Source organism: Catharus ustulatus, chromosome 1 (genome assembly GCF_009819885.2).
Source record: "Catharus ustulatus isolate bCatUst1 chromosome 1, bCatUst1.pri.v2, whole genome shotgun sequence".
Lineage (NCBI taxonomy): Eukaryota > Metazoa > Chordata > Aves > Passeriformes > Turdidae > Catharus > Catharus ustulatus.
This window is the reverse complement of record NC_046221.1, coordinates 92,008,832-92,031,371: the sequence shown is the minus strand read 5'-3', so window position 1 is coordinate 92,031,371 and position 22,540 is coordinate 92,008,832. Positions and strand designations below refer to the sequence as shown.

Sequence of the window (22,540 nt, the reverse complement as noted above, 5' to 3'; positions counted from 1 at the left end):
TTTTTTTCCATGGAAAATAATTTGACTTTTGGCATTTATTTTTGTTTGAAATAATATAGGGAAAACATACTTGAATGATAACTGCACACAAATACTTTCTGTCAAACGAGGCAAGAGAAACCCCACTGAAAGAGTATGGGAGGCAGCATGATTTTCCTTTCTCTGTTTCCCAAAGTATAAAGCAGAAGCTATAGCATGTCAAATGTCACTTGTGTTCCAGCCAGCTCCTTTCTCCTCATGCCTCCCTGCTAAGGTCCTCAGAGGACAGGCAGCTGCAAGTTTGCTTGTCTCCTTTGTATGCCTTAGGCTCATCCTAAGTTCTTTCCTATCTGCAATCCTTACCCCTTCCCGTGTTGCTAACATTTCCAATTTCTTACTTTTAAAATCTGTCTGCTTCTCCACTGCCTAGTAGCTGTGAGTGTCCTGCGCCCAAGTGTCTTGCTGTAGGGGTTAAAAACCAGACAGAAGTTTGACACCTTGCAAGCAAATTAAAATCTGGGGAAGAAAATGACAATTATAGTTTACTCCATAGAGCTGGCCAGCTTTCATTGCACAGGGGAAATATTTATAGGTTAGAGAGAGAAGATGAACATTTTTAATAAGGACACATTTTTTATTCACTAACAGAGAAGATACTGGGGCTGAGGCAACTGCTTCTTAAGGAAATTTCTAGGAGCAACACTCAAGCTTAACTGCAGAAATCTAAGGGTCTGCTTCAGTATTAGGTACATCAGTTCTGGTACAACTTCACTGAAAAAAAAATTACAATATCAAGAAAATAAAAAGGGCAAGTGATTTTAATCATGTGATACTAAATAATCAGTGCTATGCACGGCTTTATAAATACCTTTATTTATCTAGAATTCTATTTTTTCTCCAATTTTTTCACTTGTGACTTTTTTTGGTGCCATTTATGACTTCACCCCTTCAGTAAAAAGCCACAAGTTTTGCAATAACTATTTCATTTTTTTTTCTGGTCTTTCTAGCTCTGTTTTCTTTATGTTTTGGGGTTTTTTTCATGAACTAATGCTCAGGAAATTCTTGTATGATGCACATTTCAGGGGAAGGGGCATCTCTGTTTATCTACAGGATGGAGATTGTTTAGCCTTTGTGGTTTCTGAAAGATGTTTGTAGCAAAACGGAGCTCAAAATACAGCCTAATCCATAGTGAAATATTAGTTCTCCTTTCCTGTCAGTTTTCCTAAACCAAGATTTCGCCTGTCTGTGAACATGTCCTGGAAGAGGGCAGCTTGGATGGTTTCCACATCCTAACTCTGATTTGTGGCAGCTATGATCAAGTGGGAATAGAGCTTGCTACAGTAATCCATCAGTGGTTTAACACATGCAGGAACATCCCAAGGAGGGAGACCTTGGGCAACACGGGGAAGGTTAAGGCTGTAATTTCTCTTAATGTGATTTTGTCTGGCCCTTTCAGATTTTTCTCCACTTTGGGCAGGGCCACTGGATTAGCAAACCACAGACCGAAAGACTGTGCTCAATTTTGCATGCTCTTAGACCTAATTTTTTTTTTTAAGTGACAGCAGTAAGTTAAGCTTTCTTCCACTTTCTATGACTGAAAAACAGAAGATCCACTTGGGAGAACACCATAACATGGTGGTGAGAATTTTGGAAAACAAAGGTTCTTCTCTTCTGTGATAATTTTCCTTCTTAGTGATTAATTTGATCCCAATCTAAGAAAAAAGGAAAATAACTTCTTAGCAAAGAGAAGAAGCAGGAAATGAGAAACCAATATACCTAAATGCTAAGAAAGTAAGAATCACTCAAATTAAAAATAAAAACAAAAACTTAAGAGAAAGTTAAAATCTTCCAAACATGAGAAACCAAACTCGCTGAAGGCAATAAACCAGAGCCTAAGTATGGGTTGTACAAGAAAAAAACTAGGAGAAAAGAAATGGAATCTAAAGAGGAAATATCTAAGGATATAAAACAAAAGCCACAAATTCCTTTATGGTATCAAAAAAAAAAAAAAAAGAAAATATGTAGGAGGTCCTGGATCACTGGGGATAAAAAAACCTGAGGAAGACAAAAATTAGAGAAGGGAAGCGAGATGTCTTCTTTTCATCCAACTTCACCACAGAGGATGTTGGGGAAAAACCTAATCTGGTCCTTCTTTCCTTTTTCTGTATTATAATTTTAATAGACGTGAACTAATAATAGCAAGATTTGAAACCTTACTAGCCGAAACACACGCTGGAGAGAGATGATACCTTACAAAGCAGTAAATAAGTAGAATACAATAATTCTGACATCAATTAAAATAAAGAAATTGAGCCACTGGCTAAAATGAGTACGAATATATATGAAACTGTACTTGGTAACTTAGAGAGTCAGAGGATAGCAAAATTTTTGCTTATCCCTAGAAAAGCAGAGAAGTTGATGCAGAAGTCGAGGTTTTATTACTGTATTTGGTAACTTGGCTGAAAGGATGAGTGACAGGAAACTTCATACATAAACACTATATTCTGAATTTTTGTAAAATAGGGAATAGATAAGAGTAAATAAAGAAAATTAAATTTCAAAATCTTTTCAAGAGCCTCATGGGAGGCCACCTATGAATTGTGAGGTAAAGAGGGCAAAAGAAAAGAAGGAATACACATTAATTCTCATTTGTTGAAAGAACAGCAGACGTCTCATGGTTTGTACTTCGTATTTCAAAATTATCTGGAAACAAGGAAGCACGTCCAGAGGTAAAATCTACAGATGGCAGGAAATAATTCAGATTAGTCCTGACTGAAGATTATTAGGGGTTTGAGAGATAAGCAATAAATCTTCAGCAGATGATGGTCAGTGCTGTAGACTGCAATGAAGTGGACAGTCCACGGCAGTTTCCAACTCATTTGAAGTTCTGAATGCTCTGTCAGCTCAGGAAACTGCTGAGATGTCCTTGGGAACTGCCCTGGGTCAACACATGTCCAAAGGGTAGCAGCAGTCAAAGAACACAGAGAAAATCTCAGATCATCTAACAAAAGGCAGCAGAAGGGACAAACACAGTAAGACACAACACTGACAAGGAGAGGCTGGAATAATGTACTTACTATTGTTTAACACATTCTAAAAAAGTAAGATGGAGGAAAAGTGTGGAAATGGTCTCATTAAAAAAAAAACAAAAACATACATATAGAAGGGTAATTTAAGACTTAAACAAGGATCTGAGCAGCCTAGTTTAATTGGGTCTTGCACTGAAAAGGGTGATGGATCAAATGACCTCCAGAGATCCTTTCCAACCTAAGTTGGAAAGAAATAATTAAAGAGAAAAAATATTTTGACCAGTATATTCAGATAGTAAATCCTGAAACTGGCAAATTGAACAGCAGAAAAAAACGGATTATGAATTCATTGTTGCAACAACTGCATTAGGAGCCAAAAAAAGATTTAATTTCTGCAATTAAAAAAAAAAATTGTATTATACAAATGTCTTGGGCAGTAATTATAGCCATTTCCATGAGACATGACTCCTAAAGAGAATCTTTATGTTTGCTATCTCCCGTGTTTACTCAATTAATCAAGTAATGTACTATTTTTAAGGGTTATTAATAAAATCCAACACTGAGAGATTTAAGAGTGAGTTTACAGTGTTCCTATCATGCCTGCTCACAGCAGTAATAAGTAATCTCCATACACCATTGAGCCATTGACCAGACATATGCACTAACCAGGGAACTACTACTCTTTGACAAGAGGTGCTGCTACAAACATCCTTTATTTCTATTTAGGTTCCTTAATGCCTAACCAGGAACATTATTTTCAGGAGAAGGACAGAAAAGGAGTAGTAAAATGTAGAAAACTTTACTTCAATAGTGACAGAGTACTGGAACAGGCTTCCAGAGAGGCTCTGGAGTCCCCTTCTCTGGAGATGCTCAAAACCCCATCCCAGCCATTCTGTAATTCTGTGAGTTAAACCAAATATTTCAAGGACTCCTTAATTATGGAAACAATTTTATTAGTAAAAAAAAAATAAAAAAAAAAAAATTGGATTGAAAATACAATCAGGCAGCTGCCTTAACAAAGAGATTCCCCCAAACCACAGAATAAATATATTTGAAGATACTGGTCAAATAAAATTTTAACCTGAAAATAGTTCCTAATAGTTATATACATTAATAATGTACATAAAATTAAAATGGCTGTCATAACCAATAGCTGCCTAAGAGTGCACAAGAGATAAGAGAACCTTGTGACAGAAATAAAGTTCAAAAGAGGGAGTACTGGCATCTTTCAAATTCAGTGCAAATGACACAATGAACACACATTCATAAACAGTTTTGCAAACAGGGAGGATCCAAAAAAATCAAAGAATAGCATAAAATCTTAAATATTTCACTTCAAAGATGTGTACATGTAGACATGTTTACCTACTGGACATACCTTGGCTGACCTAGTGATGGCCCCGATCTCTGAATAAAGATCAGTGCTGTCTGGGAACTTTTCTACCACCATAGTGCAGACATGGTGCAGGAGGGACTGTTTGTGCACTGTGTCCTTGACTTCTGGAACCTTCTCGAGGTAGCTCAACTCAAAAGCTTTGGCCTGTAAAGGGAAAAAAAGGAAGAAATTAAAAATAAAAATGCTTACTCCTTCCCATGCAGATTAGTACACAAAAATGATGACCAACAAGGGGAAGAGGGGAAAGAAGAACAATCCTACAGGAGAGGAAACTTACTGCTTTTATTAATTTTTAACTTGCTGAAGACTAGGCCTAAAATCAGTCCATCTGCAGTGAAATGACCCATGACACAGTTCTCACACTCTGAATGCAAAGCATCAACAGTACACTTTAGGGAGTGATATTAGAATAGTGCTTAGCTCCACATTTCCTTCAGATTATGTTGAAAAGAGGCAACACACACCACAGAACACCCTAACGCACAATAAAAGCACATTCTAGTCCTTAAATTACTTTTCTGGTACAAAATAAATAGTGGGTTGCAATTTTCACAATGGTTTTGACTTCTGGTTTTTTGAAGGAAAAAGCTCCATGGGAAATGCTGGAACATCAGGCTTACGTTGGTTCCATTCAGAAAGTTCCCAATGGCTAGTAGAGTAGAAAGGATAAATCCCAAAGTTTTATTGTGCTCCAGTTGGTCCATTCCCTCCTTCAGGTCTAGCAGTGGTTCTGCGACTTCCTACCATAAGAACAGAAACAAGAAAGTGAAGGTTAGTTTTAAATTCTATGGTTTAGATTAATTACTGCAAAAAGTTCCTGAACTGGCGTCTTGCAGAGTGTAAACTGGCCATGTGTGCTGGCTTTCTTCCATGTTCCATCTAATAAATCACATGCAAGGACAGCAAAAAAAAGTACATAAAATATTTTCCTACTGTTGTTCCTTTATGTATGCAATTGCCCTACTTGTCCAGGGGACTATCCCGTGTTTCTAAACAGGAGAATGCGGCTGCATTTCACTTAAATGCAACACACCAAAGCCCTAAATTATAAAAAAGCTTCTTAAAAGTATTTTTTCTAATCTTAGAACAACAAATGGAAAACGTTAGAAACCTTGTTGACTTAACATTTATAGATTGACCCTACAGCTTTCTTCAAATGATGGCCGCTTCTGTGTTTAGATATGGTTTTGTGCATGTGAGAATTTAAAACTGAAAAAAAAAATCTACTGTAAACATCAAGCCTTACAAATAGTCTCATTTTGATCTTTTAATTTAATGCATCTTCCATCCACACATGTTATCTGAGTATAGATATGCATACTGGTAAGGCTTGAAATCATAAATTCTGTTCCATTACCTCAGGAAGTGAACTACATCAGAGAGTTCAAAAGAAGAGAGTGAGGGTAATTGAGTTGACAGAACTTATTTCTATGTCTCTGTGTGAGGCCCAGAGTTATTTATTTTGTATGCACAGTTCACATTGTTTCTATCTTCAAATGCCATTCTAAGCATCCATGAGCAGCATTCTTTTCAAGGAATCATAGAATGGTTTGTGTTGGAAAAGATCACCTAGTTCCAACCCCTGTTCCATAGGCAGGGAGACGTTTTTCCCCAATTTCACAAATTGTTATACTCTTTATGAGCCAAGAAGCCAAAATTAAGCTTCTATTTTAGACTAAGAAGCAAAATAACTGAGAATTTCACTTTCTCGGAGACATACAATCGCTCCTTCAACAACTGCAATGATATTTTACCATAAAAGATGAATTAAACACATTTCTAGTCCCTGCGGAACACTTTGTTTCTTGAAAAGAATATGGCAAATTCAAGACAAATTTAGAGATGAGATAGTGAGCTAAGCAGTTTATACATCAGAGGAGAGGTGCTAAACAATCCAACACTTAATCAAAGTGAATTAAAATGAAACTGCTGCACAATTTTCTTTGAGTTGCTTTAAAGTCAGAGTTGATTTAGTTTGTTTTGTTGTGCTATGGGATGACTCAAACTGCTCTGAATCTGTGGTAAACATGGGCTTCTGAACTATTTCATTTAGACCAATCAACCTGCCAAAAAACAATTCCTAAAACACTAGTTAAAACATTCTCCAGGTGAATAAAAAGGTGGCATAAGAGGCTTCCAAACCAGGCCATACTGAACCCTTCATTTAGCTATTTAAACAAGTTATCTGAGCTTAGACTTTCATGCATATAGTACACATTTATAATTACAGAAATTTCACGAATATAAACCGCAACCTTTTGACTAAAATTTTGGTCCAAACTTGGAAATGCGGCTTACACTCAGGAGCGGCCAATATATGAATGAATTTATGAATTTTGCCAACCCGGAAGTGCGAGCTGTGAGAGTCGTAGAGCCCCAGCAGCTGCGGAGCCCCACCGACCCCGCCATCCCTCAAACCACCCGTCGCGTGCCCGCCCAGCCTGCGCCTGGGGCTGTGTGGTGCTGCGGGCACACCAAGGCCCCGTGGCTCTGCCCGCTGCGGCTCCGCTGGGCTCGCTGCCCCCGGCATGGTGCCGCGCTCGCCCCACATACACGCCGCAGACACTGGCGGGCCCGGGCTCTGCACTCCCGCCTGCTGCCACGCAGTGCCTGGGGCAGTAGCCGGGTGGCGGCACCTCCACCCGCAGGGCCCCTCTGGGCAGCTCCGCCGGGCTTGCAGCCCCTGAAACCAGTGAGCCTGGGCTTCGCGCTCCCACTGACTGCTGCACAGCGCCCGGGGCAGGGCACTGGCCTGGCCAGCGAGCAGCAGGGCCTGCCCAGTGCCGGGGCCACCCCAGCACCAGGGTGGGCTGGCACAGCGCTCGGGGGTGCTCCGTCGCTCGCCAGGAAACTTTCCCGTCTGAAGCCCCCACCGCTTCTGACAGCCTGGGGCAGCAGGTCCCCAGCTCGCCCAACCCCGCTGCCCTCTCCCGCCTGGGCTATGCCCTCCCCTCACCTGCGGGAGAGTGGAGCCGGCAGGTTTAATAAAAGTGAGTGATTTTTCTCCATATTTGTTTTAGTCTTTAGGCTGTGTTTAAAGGCTACCCCGATCCATGAAAAATGTTTGCAAATTGAGCACCTGCCAGTAAACCCTGCGATTTTGTTACTAATTTGTTACTTTGTTGCACGTAGGTCCTCACTGCTAACAAAAATGCGGCTTATAATCCGGTGCAATTTATATGGGGACGAAGACCTAAATGTTGCCAACACCCGAAGGTGCGGCTTACAATCAGGTGCGGCTTATAATCATGAAATTACTGTAGTCTTTATTTCTTATTTTATTGTAGGATTAAAAAAACAATAAAAAAGAGTGTGCAAGATACTGAACACTCAGAGAAATTTCTGATTTTTTCAAATTTACATACTCTTTGCTTCCTATAAAACTCACATTCCATCTAAAGAGGGCAGATAGACAAGGAGAAGCTACTTCATATCTTTGGATACCACATTTTTATTTTTCAGCTAAAAATTAGGATTGAATGAAATTTGAGGATTGGTCCAGAACTTCTGTCTGAAAGACACCTCATAATGCCTGATAAATACTTGATGCACATATACAAAGGAACTCATCTCATTGTGCTTTTCTCATTTCTACACCTGCTTATATTAATTTTGTGATCTTTTGAGTTGTCAGCAAAAAGGATATATTTGTCTGCAGTGATCTTAATAAAAAGAAAAATCAGTTTCTATTCCTTTTTAAAAGACCTTTAATTTCCCTTTGAGATAATAAAATTTGACAATATCTGCATCATAAGTAGTTCCATATGAGGAATGAGTAGTAAAGCAGTGCAATTTTTTTAACCTCTTTTGTCTGTGCATTTACACTAGGATACCAAAGGGAAGATGAGAGAACTTATTCTTCTGCTAACCACCTTTGGTAAGCATTTAAATTAACATTTCAAAGTAGCATACACATTATCAAGCAAATAATTCAGAAAGGGTTTTTTCTTTTTAAAATTTTCTATGAAGTGCAAAGAGTGAGTATTTATTCATCCAGTTCAGCCTCTTGCAGTCTGAGGATGTTCCCTGCAAATATACCCTGACTTGTTTCAGTCAATTAAATTCAAGTTAAGAAAGATGATTTCTCTTATTATGTCTGAAAAGCTTTTCATGAACATAAACAATGTATCAGTTAATCCATCTCTTGAACAGAGATGAAGCCAAAACCTACTCAGGCAGAACTCTGTTCTTGGCAGGTTAGCATGTATGAGAACTCAGGTATTTCACACTGCAGGTAACAGGGACCATTTAAAACTTCCAGCCTCATGGAAATAATGGCATTCATATCTTACATAAAATATATGTGTGGTTTGGTAAATAATATGACTGAATTAGTGAATTCTGAACTACTATGAATTTTCCTTATCACGAAATGAGATTTTAAAAGATCACACAAATGCCAGACCAAAAAAAGAAAAAATAAGCTCAAAAGTTGTGTAGCTAAATGATTTTGGGACCTAAGTTTCATGGAGGGTTTGCCCTTTAGCAGAAAGATCTGCAAAAACATAGTTTCAAGAACAGAAGAAGAACATAAGAATGTTAGCAGCTCAAGAGTTTCTTTTATTGTCATAATCACTAATGAAAATTACTTAATTTTTTAAAACCGAGTATCACAGCATCTTATTTTGGTCTAAATAACGTGTACATTTACTGGTTACCTGGAACTTAAACCTTAACCTTTCGTTACTGAAGACACCCAGGTGCTCACTCCCCCTTGCACCCCTGATGTCTGATCTGTTTCTTTGTCCTCACCCAAGAGTCAAGCTGTCTGTCCTATCTAAGCTTGTCTGTTAGGCTTATCATGTGCTGCTCACACTTTATTACAGCTATCACATGTTACTTCCTGTACCATTTTATGGTAAGTACTGTGCTCAGTCCTATCTACCTTCCAATAGGGATAAAAATGATAGTTTTGTCTTCACTACAGCTGTTGCTTCTTTGAGTAATGTAAGTATTTGAGACATTTTGTACTTGCACCCATTCTCCATGGATTTTAGCTGGTAATAAATTAACTAACTTTGTGACAAAAGGAAAACTCTCTTTTTTTTTTAGTTTTTAGCAGTGCTTCAAATACTGCTTTTTGATTGAGAGGACACTAGAAATTCTAGATATATCCAGAGATTAATAGCTACAGCTGACTCAGCTTACATGAAAGGTACAATTTAGCCTTCTGGTAACTTCAAAGCTGAATAAGTAGCTGTACCAGTATGAAAAAAAACAACCAAACAACCAACAAAACAAACTGGCAGAAAAGTATTCATGCTGGATACAAGTATTTTGCTATAAAAGTCAGAAATGTAAATGGCTAATACTAAAACATTCCAATTAAAAATCCTGAGTATGCATGTGACTTCATGTCCTAACATGTAAGAAAATTAAAAAAACGGTTGAGTAATCTTGACAGTATCACCTACAAATCAAGCCACTGTTGCATAACACATTAAATAACCATTCCTAGGTAAATGTAAGGCATTTTCACAAGCATGTCCCACTTTTTAGAATCCATATCACAAAGTTATACTGATTTTTTCAATGCACACGTATGTGCACAGATACATACACAAAGCTAATATGTAGAGGAGAGAGCTGCTTTAATGGCAGTGCCAGGGGTATGCGCCAGAAGGAAGCTCCTGTGCAGAGATTCCTGAAAGACCTTGTGAAAGGCAGCAAGTATCAGAAATCCCCTACATGGTTTCATTCTGTCTCATCTATGCACCAAAATTTTACCCTCTTTTTAAAAAATTTTGCCCGTGATTTATCATTTTTGACAGACACCCCAATTATAGTGTTCTTTGAATAAATGCCATCGAGGGAGAAGGTGGCAACAACTGTGCATGACTAAGCTGAGTTGTTTTATCTTTTGTTTAGAATTTTGAGAGTTATAAACAAAAGCAACTTAATGTATGGTGTTTTCCTTAGATCAAATGGATGTAAGATCAATATTCTCATGATATACGAATACAATAGTCCTCACTCAGTCTTTACCAAAGAAAAATTCTCATTGCTCTGAAGTAAGAATTTCCTGAATAACAACATCTGGAGAAGATGCAGCAGAGATTTAGCCCTCTTCTTTGTTTCAATATCATTAGTGACTAATTAAAGGAAGGAAGACATAATCTCTTAATTTTCTTATATAGAAGGAAGAGATTATGAAGGATCATTTTAGCTGTTTCCTGGTTGGCCACTGAAACAAAAGCAACACATTGACCATTTCCTCAAAACGTGCATATAATACCAAGGTCAGGGAAAGATTAAGCAAAGTCTCGGAAGAGTATCCACCCATCCCTGTGCTTTCCCTCACCTTTTCCACTATCTCGTAGTCCATCTTGAAAGCCCAGAGCTGGAGCCTGGCGGAGAGCTCGCTGATGGAGGAGAGGGTGAGAAGGAACTGCTCGGCGCTGCCCAGGGGCACATCAGGATTCGCCAGCTGCGCCTCCTGGATCTTCTGCTTTTCCTCCTCGGTCGGGATCATGGTCAGGATTTTCTGTACAGGGAACCAAAAGGCAAGCATCACTGGTGGGGTTGAGAGGAGGAGTGTGAGGGCTGGGTGCCGGCTGACCCCTCAGCAGCCACAGAAGTCCTCAAGTCCTTGGCTGTTAAATTAGGACAGCACAGTAGTAACCAAGAACGAATCCACTGCACGAGGAAGCAAAATGAAGACTGCTATCTCACACCTGCAGTTTGTTTAAAAATGCACCTGGATTAAAATGCTTTTTTATTTTTTTGAAATCTGTATTCACTACAGATGGCTAATCATGGGAAAAAACACTGAAGGAGATGAAAGGAAATAGGTTAGGACTGATCTCATCAACTTTCTTATGTTTAAGTCAGAACTTAATATCTCTTTATATATTTTGTATGGAAGTAAAGGTAGAAGGAGAACAGTTGTGTGGTCTGTGATTAGAGCAAGTCAGACTAGATTTTAAGGTCCCTTTCAGCCCCAATATCTACAAATTTTCTAGCACACTTTTAAGTATACAGGAATAACTTGAATACTCTTGTCCCTTGCTGTTGCCATAATTTCTTACTTTTTGTTCAGTCTGTTTTGTTTTTCTTATGGAAAATGGAAACTATTGTAGCTGACATGGTCACTCCTAAAGCTTTCATCCTAAATGACAACTTCCCAAGGAACACACACTGAATGCAAAGCTGAATCATGCACTGTATAACATTTAGCCTTTTAAAATTTTTTATCTGAAAAAGGATCTCAATATTTTCAGTTTCTGTTGTCAGTGTGGCTCAAAATATTTAAATTTTTCCTTTAATTCATGGATTTTACAGGCTTGTTTAAATGTGGCAGTTTTCCTTCTGAAAGTATTGCTCTCTAAGGTATTGCTCCTTAAACAGTTTTTAACACAGTAAATGCACTTCAAAATAAAAAAGAAAAGCAAAACAACATAAAAGCATCAGATATGTTGAGGTCTTTACCCTACTGATCAACGCCCCCTTAAAGCAAAGCAGATTTTTAACACAACTTATGTTTATTCATTTCAGGAATGACATGTTTTCGCTGTAGCCGTCTATAATGATAGAGGCTGTTTTGAAGGGGAGGAGAGAATAATAAAAATACAGCCAAAGAGCTATCAGACCTGCCAATCCAAACTACAGCCTTGTTCCAGCACTGGACATAGCCAATTCATCAGAGCAGCACAACTGCCCCCAGTGCCGATAGCTCCCCTGGCTGCGTGTACAGCACTGGAGCTAAGTGTGGATAAGGAGCAAGAGACTTTTCCTGGTCCATCAGGCAAAGAACATGAGTTAAGCAGGCAAATAATGTTCAATTTGTTGAGCTGGGACTTATTTAATTTCAGCCACAGTATTTGTATTACTGTCCATTTTCTTCTGCTGACTTCCATAAACTTTAATAAAGAAGCATTTTTTTCTGTTAATATTGACTCTCTCTCCTGTTCTTTGTTGTTATAAACAATGACAACAAAAACAAAAAGTCTTCTTGTTTATACACTCAAGATTCCACCTTAATAAATTAATACCTTAAGTAAAAAGGAAAAAAAAAAAAAAAAAAGAAGAGGAGGAAAATCCCTCAATACACTCTGGTGCTTTTCCTTATACTGAAAAGGACTGCTTGGAAAATATTCTGATGTACACGTGTAACAACTGACAACATTTGTGTATTGATTTTGAGATGTGCCATCCATCCATCCATCCATCCATCCATCCATCCATCCATCCATCCATCTATCCATCCATCCACCCACCCAGACATGTTGAAATCTGTACCTTGGATCATACCTAACATAAAACTAGATTTATAAGTAGCTGCTTCATGGTCTCAGTTCTGAACCAATATTCATCTAAAAAAGCTTGTAAAAAAAAAAACAACAAAAAACCCAGACTGAGCCTGAAACTCATAAAGAAAGGTGTTTTGCAGTGTCCCTTGAGGAAGTCAGGCATTGTAGTGCCTACTCCTCTCTTCCACAAGAAGAAGCCAACATGCCCTCAGCTGAGACAGGGCAGCTTGCAAATAGGATCATATTGAACATCCATACATGGAGAGTTTAGCAGTAGCCATGTGATGGATGTAAAAATGCTTCTGATGCATTTTTGAAGGCTAATACTGCAGCAGTATTCTCAATTACCTCTTGCAAATAACTAGGACTTTTGGCAGCCACCCAGGGATCCCACAAGTATTTTGTGGCGGGGCGATGCCTCCACTCCAGACTTTGCACTGCTTTAGGGCATTTTAAAGAGAGCAAAGAAACAGTAAGCTTTATTTTTAAAGGGACTCTCCTCCTCCTTGAGCTTTATATAAACACCACAAGATAGATGGAGCTGACAAAAATCATTCAAGTCCAAGTTCTGCAAGGCTGCTGTGCTGCGTTCCGTACTATGTGAAACAGAATATGCCAAGCAAAAGAGCCTTTGCTTGTGGTGCCAGCTGCTGAAGATCAGCAGCTGCTGAAAGCCATGCCTTGGTGGGGCCAGAGCTGCTGGCAGGTCTCACACCATCCAGGGTGCAAGTGCCTCCATAACAACAGTTTACACCAGCACTCCTGATCTGCTTGGGCCACTGATTCTGATCCTGCTGTCATCATTTTTAGTGTGCCCCTGAGAAAGTAGTGAAATGGTCTTCTTCTTGATTTCCACTCCATGACTAAGTTGAACCATTTGTTCAGTGCTGGAAACTGATGAGTACACCATCTGCCACTTTATTATTATTTTAGTTTTTATTTCTATTATTTAAAAAACAAAACAAAACAAAAAAACCCCAACAGTAAAAGCAGCATAAAATCACAGCAGGGCAGAAGGTTACTGGAATCTGATGTGACCATTAAATCACAAATAGCTTAGAGTCCAATCATTAGTTCATATTGCTCTTCCCAGTACACAGAATCCAGAGTGGGTCACGTTGGAAGGGACCACAGTGGGACTAATGATCCAACCTCCCTGCTCAAGCAGGGCCATCCCAGAGCACATGGCACAGGATTGCAACCAGATGGTTTGTGAATATTTTCAGTGAGGGAGACTCCACAGCCTCTTTGGGCACCTTGTTCCAGTGCTCAGTCATCTGCACAATAAAGAAGTTCTTCTTCATATTCAGATCGAACTTCCTGTGCATCAGTTTCTGCCCATTGTCTCTTGTCCTATTGCTAGGAAGCACTGAGAAGAGACTGGATGCATCCTCTTGATACCCTCCCTTCAGATACTTAAATTCATTGATACTCTCAGTTTGCTCTTCTCCAGGCTGGACAGGTCCAGCTCCCTTGGTCTTTTCTTGTAACTGAGGTGGTGTCATCAACCTTCAGGTCAATTAAAGAGGAATTGGTTATTAACCAACCCTATGCTCATATTCTCTAGTACATGTGACATGTGTATTTCACTTTCATGCATTCTCACACAACTCCTTGGGCCAGAGTCCTATGTTTTGTGTAAAATCAGGGCACAAATAATGGAGGAAAATAAACAATTTTTGCATGAGATAATGGACCTCAATTATTCAGCTGCCAGACTCAGCCACCTGTTTGAACTTTCAGCAAAGAGATCAAACTGCTTATTTCCTGGGCTCTGCCATCCTGAGGTATAATCTCCACAAGTTCCTAAGAGGGAATACTTACAAAAGCAACATTTGGCTGAGGGTCATGGGCCTTAGTGTGAGATGCAAGGAAGCACCTAAGCAGTGATGGTGAATAGCCCAGTGCTTCTAAGGAAATTAGGTGCTTAAGTTTTCTCTTTCATGAGATACTGGGGCTTCTCAGTGATGATGAGGTTGCAGGGGCATCTCGTCTTCTGTGTTTGGTTTCACCTAATCTTACCAGGTGAGCAACGGTCCGAAAAAAATTAATAACTCAAGTATCTGTTTGTTGTTGTGTCCAAAGATTTCTGTGGCTTGAGGACCACAAATAGGTAAGCTGCATGACCAAATACATGTTACTGGGTATTTCACCAGATGTTTGACAGGCCTCAGAAGACAATCCAACTCCTGAAAGGCTCTCTCAACATTTCAGCTTCCCAGGCAGCTGATAACAAGACCCACTGATGGTTTGCATTACTGTAGAAACTCTAAGAAAATGTAACAGCATATGAAAGAAGGTCAGAACTCCACTGTAAGAGAAGTTGCCTGCACTAATTTTATTACAATTCTTCCAAAAATGATCCAATTCTGAGAAGGAACTGCATCTAAAATGCTGATGACCATCCCTGTAAATCAGGAACTGACACCATTGCTTCAGACCACTCCTCTTCCTCAGCTCTCTACAGAAATATATGAACACCTGCTGGTCACAGAAACTGAAGATGACGTTTTCGTTTGCTGCAAGGACAGAAAGTGTGGCATTTTTTCTTTAAATAAAGTCTAAAACAGATTAGGGCTGTGATATGCTGACTGTGGGTGTCTGGCCAGCAAGGCACCACGGAGACCATTCTCTCTTCTGTCTAGACTTGTGAAAAAAGGTGTTCTTTCAGGTCACACAAGTTAGCATCATTTGAAGCATCCCATCACACTCTTAGCATTAGCTAAACAAATTGGAAACTGCAAATGTTGATGTACCATGTCAATGATCAGAATAAAAACCTTATTTTTTTCCAAAAATCAAATTTTGATTTTTGTTTATACATTTCACCATCTTGCTTTTTAACATCAAGCTCTCACTTCTTACCCCTTTTTACATCTCGGGCCTATCTAGTCACTCCAACTCCAGAAACCAATACTTAAATTATTTATTATGGATATGCAGGGTGGAGCACACCTGGGTATGGAGGGCACAGCACACCTGGAGAGATTTTTTCATTTCAAAGATTTACTAAAAGCTGTACCTATTAATTCAAACACAAAGACATACTGTAAAGCAGAAAACAAACCATGCTAATTTCCTCACTGCATTACCCTAATTTTAATCTGCTGAATTAACCATAGTCTTGGGTATTATTTGATTTGGGTCCACATTTCCTTACTGAGCAGCCCTTTATAGAGGGATCTACTCATTTCCTTCACTACAGACAAACACCAAGGACTGGTTTGTTAGACTCCATTCTTGCAGTTACCTCTGAAAAATTAAGCGCCAGCATTTTAAGCTCACCTCTTTTGCTTAACTAACAGCAGGACCTCATCCATGTTAAGGAAGCAGTTCTTTATTCTGCCGTGAGCTCTAAGTCATCTGAACACAATGAATGCCAAGCTTTCAAAGAAAGGAAAATACAAACACTTTGGCAAGTGTAAGGTGGCAATTTTTTTCTTTTTAGATGGATTGGCTCATGCTTGCAAACACACAATGTGCATTCCTCTGAGAATATGTCTTAAACAGTGCCTGCTTTGCATACTAAGTGGACTACATCTGCCTTTCTAGTGTCATGGCCCCACTTTCTGCCTTTTTTCACAGCTCAGTGGTATTTAACCACTTAAAGAACTAAAAATATGCAACATACTTAGGAATAGAGAGCTTTAAAATAACTGGAGTAATTTTTCCACTTAATTATATATTGAAGGTTAAAAAATAGAATATGGACTACTAACAAGAGTCCAATGTCTAAAGCAAAGCAGCATTCAGCAGGATGTAGGGCAGCAGTGGAGGCCCTGCTGGACCTACTGGTCTAACTGTGGGCTGATCAGATCATGAATTGGGTTACCATGAACTTGGACCTGCAGCCCACTGCATCTCTGCCTTGTTGCAGTGCTACTGCTAGCACTGCTTTAGTCCACTGTCCTTAAAGGAATCTCTCAGGTCCATTTCCAGGTACCATTTAACCCACTGAGGTGCAGAACTAAAGCCACACACATTCACATCAGAGTGGTGATGCTCCTCAGCAAAGGACGTGGCACAGAGCTCACTGCCCAGGCAAAGGACGATTCAGGTGACTTTTTACACTGTGGGTACTCTGCTCTCTGTTGGATCTGACAAAAGCTGAAGACATTATAGCTTCTATGAAATTCTCGCAGTGAATGTTATCTTTTCACCACACACATCTATTTTCCTGCTCTCTTTATATCTCTCTTCTTCTTACTGGATATGACATCTCCTCTAGACAGTTATTGTGAAGAGAGGTTTTTGAGTATTCACTGTGGTACAATCTTTTAATTAGGAAAATTGCATATTTTTTTCCATACCAGTCCTGCCTCAGTCAACCCATGGATAAGCTATCAATTGCATTGTATAACAAATTGCTGTATTATCTATGGGGTTTTTAATAAATGAAACTGATTCTTACACTATTACTGATTCATTCAATGTGGCTACCAATTATTTCCTTATATTTAGATAGATATGAACCAGAAAACTTCCTAAAAATCTAGACTGAAACAAAAACCTCTCTTCCCTCTATGCTAACTTTAGAGCTAAAGCCAATGAACAAATGGATAAAGGGAAGAGAAACAGGAAAAAAAGTGTGCCTACATTGTAGACCAAAGGGCCAGTATGGAAAACTGAGGCAGGGATCTGCTGAGAACAGTGGGACTCACAATAATGCATTTTTTTACCAACCTCTGTGCTACCTGGCCAATTCTGCATAGCTTAATCCAACCCTCTCTATCACTATAAAGATCTGACTCTGTAACATTCTGTAAGAAAAATATATACAGTAATTTCATGACTATAAGGCGCATCCTTTTGACTAAAATTTTCCCCAGAACCCGGAAGTGCGCCTTATAGTCCGGTGCGCCTTATCTGATGGACAAAGTTAAAAAAATTTGCCTACCCGGAAGTGAGAGCTGTGAGCCACAGGGGGAGCCGGCAGGGCCGTGACTGCCAGGTGGAGGCGGGGTGGAGCAACGGCGGGCACGCCCCGGCCCTGTGGAGGCGGAGCCAGCCCTCCAGAGGCACCCTCCGGCCCCGTGCAGGCAGCACAGCCCCACCCCCCGGCCCCGTGCAAGCGGGACGGCCCCTCTAGAGGCAACCCCGTCCCCATGCAGGCGGAGCCGTCCCTCTAGAGGCACGCCCTGGCCCCGTGCAGGCGGAGCCGCCTCTACACAGGCATCCCCCGGCCCCGTGCAGGCGGGACGGCCCCTACACAGGCACCCCCCGGCCCTGTGCAGGCAGCACAGAGGGGCGGCGGCCATAGCCCGGCCCCGGAGAGGCAGCACGGAGGGGTGGCGGCCATGCCCCAGCCCCGCCGGATACAGGCGGGCCTGGGGGCCCGCGGCTCCGCCCCTGCCGGGTACAGGCGGGCCCCGGAGCCAATGGCTGCCGGGTTGAGGCGGAGCCTTGGCCAGCAACCGCGCGGAGGGAGCTGGGGGCGGAGCTTCGCTGCAAAAAAAAAGTGCGCCCTATAGTTCGGTGCGCCTTATCTGATCTACAAAGTTGCGAATTTTGCCGACTCCCGGCGGGTGCGCCTTATAGTCTGGTGCGCCTTATGGTCGTGAAATTACTGTAATTTGGGATTGAAAAGTAAATCTGAATTCAGTGTAGAGTTTCACCTGATAAGAAGTAGATAAATAAATATAATTGAGGGAAAAAAGCTCTTTTCTCCATGGGCATAATCCTTCCCAACTAATCGAGACTTCATTCCTCAAAGTGCAAAGTACCTGCTGCACTTACCCTTTCTCTTGATTTCAAATACCTGAATGATCACATTAAGATTACTCACATCCTTAGCTTAAAGCTGTGGGGACAGACCTCAGAGACTTTTTCTTTAGCACTGGGCAAGTATATTAACAGCATACAATTTCCTGGTTTCTTGAATTCTTCAAATTGAAATCCACCTTCATATATATTTTAAATGAAATTATGGGTTCCTGGCAGTTAATGGAAAGGCCACCCAAAGGAGGGTGTGGTGGTACAAAGCACAGCTGTGGACACCACAACAGGTGGTTGGCAGATGGACAGCCCAGAGGCAAATGTTGGCAGTGGAAAGGGTGGGCTGTGCAGAGCACCTGAAGCCAGAGCAGGACACAATTCTAAGGAGATGATACACAGAAGTTAGTGAAGACTTGTCCCCGTTGGTCAGTTGTTTTATGTTGGACTTTGTATGGAAACATTGCCTACAGCACTGAGATCTAACTGGCTGGGAGTTTGGTTTGGTTGAGGGTACTTCTCTCCAACATTTTAAAGCTTAGAACTGCAGACTGCAGTGGTGGGTACATGGGCGGGATCATGAAAAATTGCTGCATCTAGAGTGATCTGCCACCTTCATAATAAGATTAAAATATGCATATAGCACAAATACGGCTTGGGGAAGAAACTATAATCTAGTAGGGATAAATCAGGCCTTCCCTTCTAGCTAAAAGGATCTTTTGCCTTAAGCATTTCTTTTGCATGCAACTGTTGGCAACACCATTTTCATTCCAGGAAGCTTTTCTTATTTTCTTTTCTAGTCAGAAAGGTGAAGGTGTAAAGGGAGAAGTCACAAAACACAGTGCCAAACCACTAAAAGGTGACTGTGAATTACTATATGACCTCTGATAGCCACTGGTTGAGATTTGTACTTGTGAAGATTACTCTTACTAGATGACATAGGCTTACTGAAGAAAAAAAAATTAAATACGACCATAATGAAAAAAACAGTGGAGCCACAGGTTTCTTTTACACTTCACAGAAGAAAAATGTTTTGATAAAAAAAATAATAAACAGAGCTCATCTTGGATCTTGGTAAGAATATCTGCAAAGTCAAACATGTAGTGGTAAAAATTACATCATCTGTAATCTTTATACCAACTGCTTTTCTTCAAACAACAGTAACACAGAAATGCTATTCTGGGCAGAACTAGTCACGGTATTTGTTTTCCATTAGATATACAATCTAGAATGATTCCAACAGCTAACTGGGCATGAAATTTATTAAACCCTGTACCAGTTGCATCAGCCCTAGTAACTCACGGCCTATTTTTGCTGCTCGCAGTATTTCAGACAAGCTTCAGATAATACTCTGAAAAACCTGACAGGAATTAACACCATTGCTATTCAAACAAAGCAGATAATCCATGATCACTGAGCATTCCCAGCCTCATGATACTTCCTGCTTCTGAGCCCCCCTGCACTGGTTTCACAAACTTCAACACTCAGACATGACATCATGCACCCCCTTCTCCTTCTTCCATGACCAGTCTGGCCTTGCAACATGGGATAAAAAAGTATTGAAAATGCAGACCTGAAGACATTGACTGTTCTTTCTTACCTCTATTCCTTCCTTATTTAAGGCATATTCATCAAAGTTCAAAATAGCAGTCTTGATGGTGCGGGGAGGGGGCAACACAGTCAAGCCAATATTTATGGCATTGCTTCGTTTTGAGTCCAACACAATGATCTCCTGTCGCTTCCCATCTGCAGCAGTTTTCTTGGGAAAGAAGAGAACAAGGTCATTATTCCTCTGATCTGTTTTATAAAGGAAAACTCACTCCTTTCACTAATGACTTCCCCTACTCAAGAAAGCTGACACTGAATATAAACCTAATTAATTTGCAGGCAACAAAACAAGCTGAATTCTTCTAGCACATCCTTATCCTATCAACATGAGCTGCCAGAATTCAGAGATCTGAACACTTCTGTACAAAGTGGAGCTAGTCTGACACAACCTTCAAAAGCACAGTTTGGGGCAGGAGCCAGTCTGAAAAATACCTGAAACTGCCTCTGCCAGCCCAGAGCTCTGCTGTGCAGCAGGACTGGCCCGCATAGGACTGATGGTGGGCTCCAGGGCTCAATTCCCTGTTGGATGCACCAATGTAGACCCTCTCTCACTTGTGTGGCTGGCTGGGAAACAGAGTAGTTCCCACTGCCTGCCAGCATTCTCCTGTGTTAAAAATCTACCTTGGACATTGGCAAAGGAGATATAGGTGCCTCTCTGGAGGTACTGGAATGTTTTTCTGACCTCTGGCTTCTAGGGGAAAGCTATTCTACCTTGCTGCCCATGCTATGTCTGTCAAGTCCTTCATAGATGCAGAAAAATTTCAACCCTCATGCTTTTTCCAAAGTTTTGGGACTATCCATATCCTTGGATCTTACCTCCAGTACAAATAATAATAAAATCACAAAGAACTGGCAACATATGCTTTAAATTCTGTTCTAGAGTAGACCTAAGGAATTTCTTTCTCATTGTTCCCATCTTTATAGTGGCAAAATGTGAACCAACTATGCAAGGTGACTCGAAATCCACTTATATGAATGTTGAATGTGGTCTTTGGTTTTACACCTCATTCATGTCTTTCTTTCTCTCTCTCATCATCCTATGCAAGGAGGCATCTCTTTGGTAATTACATATGTTGTGCTGGGTAGCTGAAAGGTCAGAGGACTCTGCTCCTCATACTCAGGGTTTTTTCCTCCCTCTGCATATATGTGAACACTGCAAACATGTTTTCTGTAGTTCTTCTTCCTTTTCCCTATGAGAGATGGGCTGAAGAACCCTGTCAAGCACAGGAGTATAGGGAGAAGTCCTGCAAGCTGGTGCATCAGTCTTTCATCTCTTGTGGATTTCGGGAAAGCCCAGGAGGAGACTTACTGCTCAAGTCTCAATCTGTGTTCAGGATTCTTTTTTAGGCTACTGAGCTTTGTCTTTCACTTTATTTGGGTCTGCACCACAGCCACCGAGACACAAAATACCCCACTGCCAGGCCCATGTGCTGTTTTTGAATTGGAAGTTAGTAAATATGATTTATAAAAGCACCTCCAGCTGTGAACAGCCCATAATGGAGAATGCAGCTGTATCATTAATAAGATACCTTCTTCCGGCATAGCTCAGAACCTTGCTTGCCCAGGAGGAGGTTTGCCCACTGGTTCCTGCAGCCTGCCTAGCACTGTGTGATACCACAGTCTTTTCATCACACCAGAACAACTAAATGTGGGCACATGGGACTGTAGGCAGGTGCTGTTTACAGGAGTTAGGGAATACCACATGTGTATGATCTGAGAAAGTAATAACAGGGTTGTTTGTTTTAACTTAAAAAGAAACAACAATTTTTCAGTAAACAGAATACATTGTGTGAGAGCAAAGATAATGTTTGTTTTCAATGTTCTTATACCATTCTGTCAGAACTGATCTCTTCTTAACAGCTTAGAAGTATCCCCAAAGGCTTCCTGAACTTTCCCTTCTTTGAGTAATAGACTCCTCTTTTTCTTGGGGAGCTACCTGAAGCAGCTTCTCCTTTAATATGCTAACTTTTACTTCCTGAGTCACTAATCACATTCTCAGGACCACAGTTAGTGGTCAAGACCACATTAAAACCAAACAGGGCTCTCCAGAGACTGCTTCCTCTTGAGTTTGTATTGCACTAAGCCTTTTTTAAACCACCACTTTTTACCTTGTCCTTTGGATCACAGAATTACACAGCTCCAAAGAATTCAGAAGGGAAAAGGCAATGGGAAAGGAGTTAAATTTAGGCTTCCCACACGTGGTATGGGTAAGTAAGCCTCTGTAGCTCTGTTTTTAGGCTCCCAAGCCTGACAAGAGAGACATATTCATTTGGGGGACGCAGGATGCTCATGGCCGGGATCATTGCGATCCCTATGGTGCACATGCTCCCTAACAACGAGTTATGAAAGACAGATGAGCTGCACAGAGAATGAGCGCATGGAGGTATTTTCCACAGCTATAACTGCATATGGGATATAAAATGTTGGGGTGAGTAACCCTTTTCAAAAACAGGGGCTGAAGAGATTTTAAATCCATTCTTGGGATGACATCTGAGTTCCAAAGAAAGCCTTTCCAAATAAATAAAAGAGAAAGATTTTACTACTATGAACTTTACTACCTTACCACT

The 22,540-nt window shown here is 40.6% G+C and overlaps 1 protein-coding gene across 6 annotated transcripts in view; it reads right to left on the bottom strand.

Annotated features, from left to right (window-relative positions):
* The window catches only part of FHOD3 (formin homology 2 domain containing 3), a 384,381-nt gene that overhangs the window by 37,878 nt on the left and 323,963 nt on the right, over positions 1–22,540 (bottom strand). For all 6 annotated transcript variants that reach the window (XM_033076601.1, XM_033076348.1, XM_033076416.1 and 3 more), the window contains 4 exons: positions 19,966–20,124; positions 10,706–10,888; positions 5,025–5,144; positions 4,387–4,548 (listed from right to left, as the gene is read on the bottom strand). In XM_033076601.1, the coding sequence (XP_032932492.1) occupies positions 4,387–4,548; positions 5,025–5,144; positions 10,706–10,888; positions 19,966–20,124 (624 nt within the window). The remainder of the gene's footprint in view (positions 1–4,386; positions 4,549–5,024; positions 5,145–10,705; positions 10,889–19,965; positions 20,125–22,540) is intronic.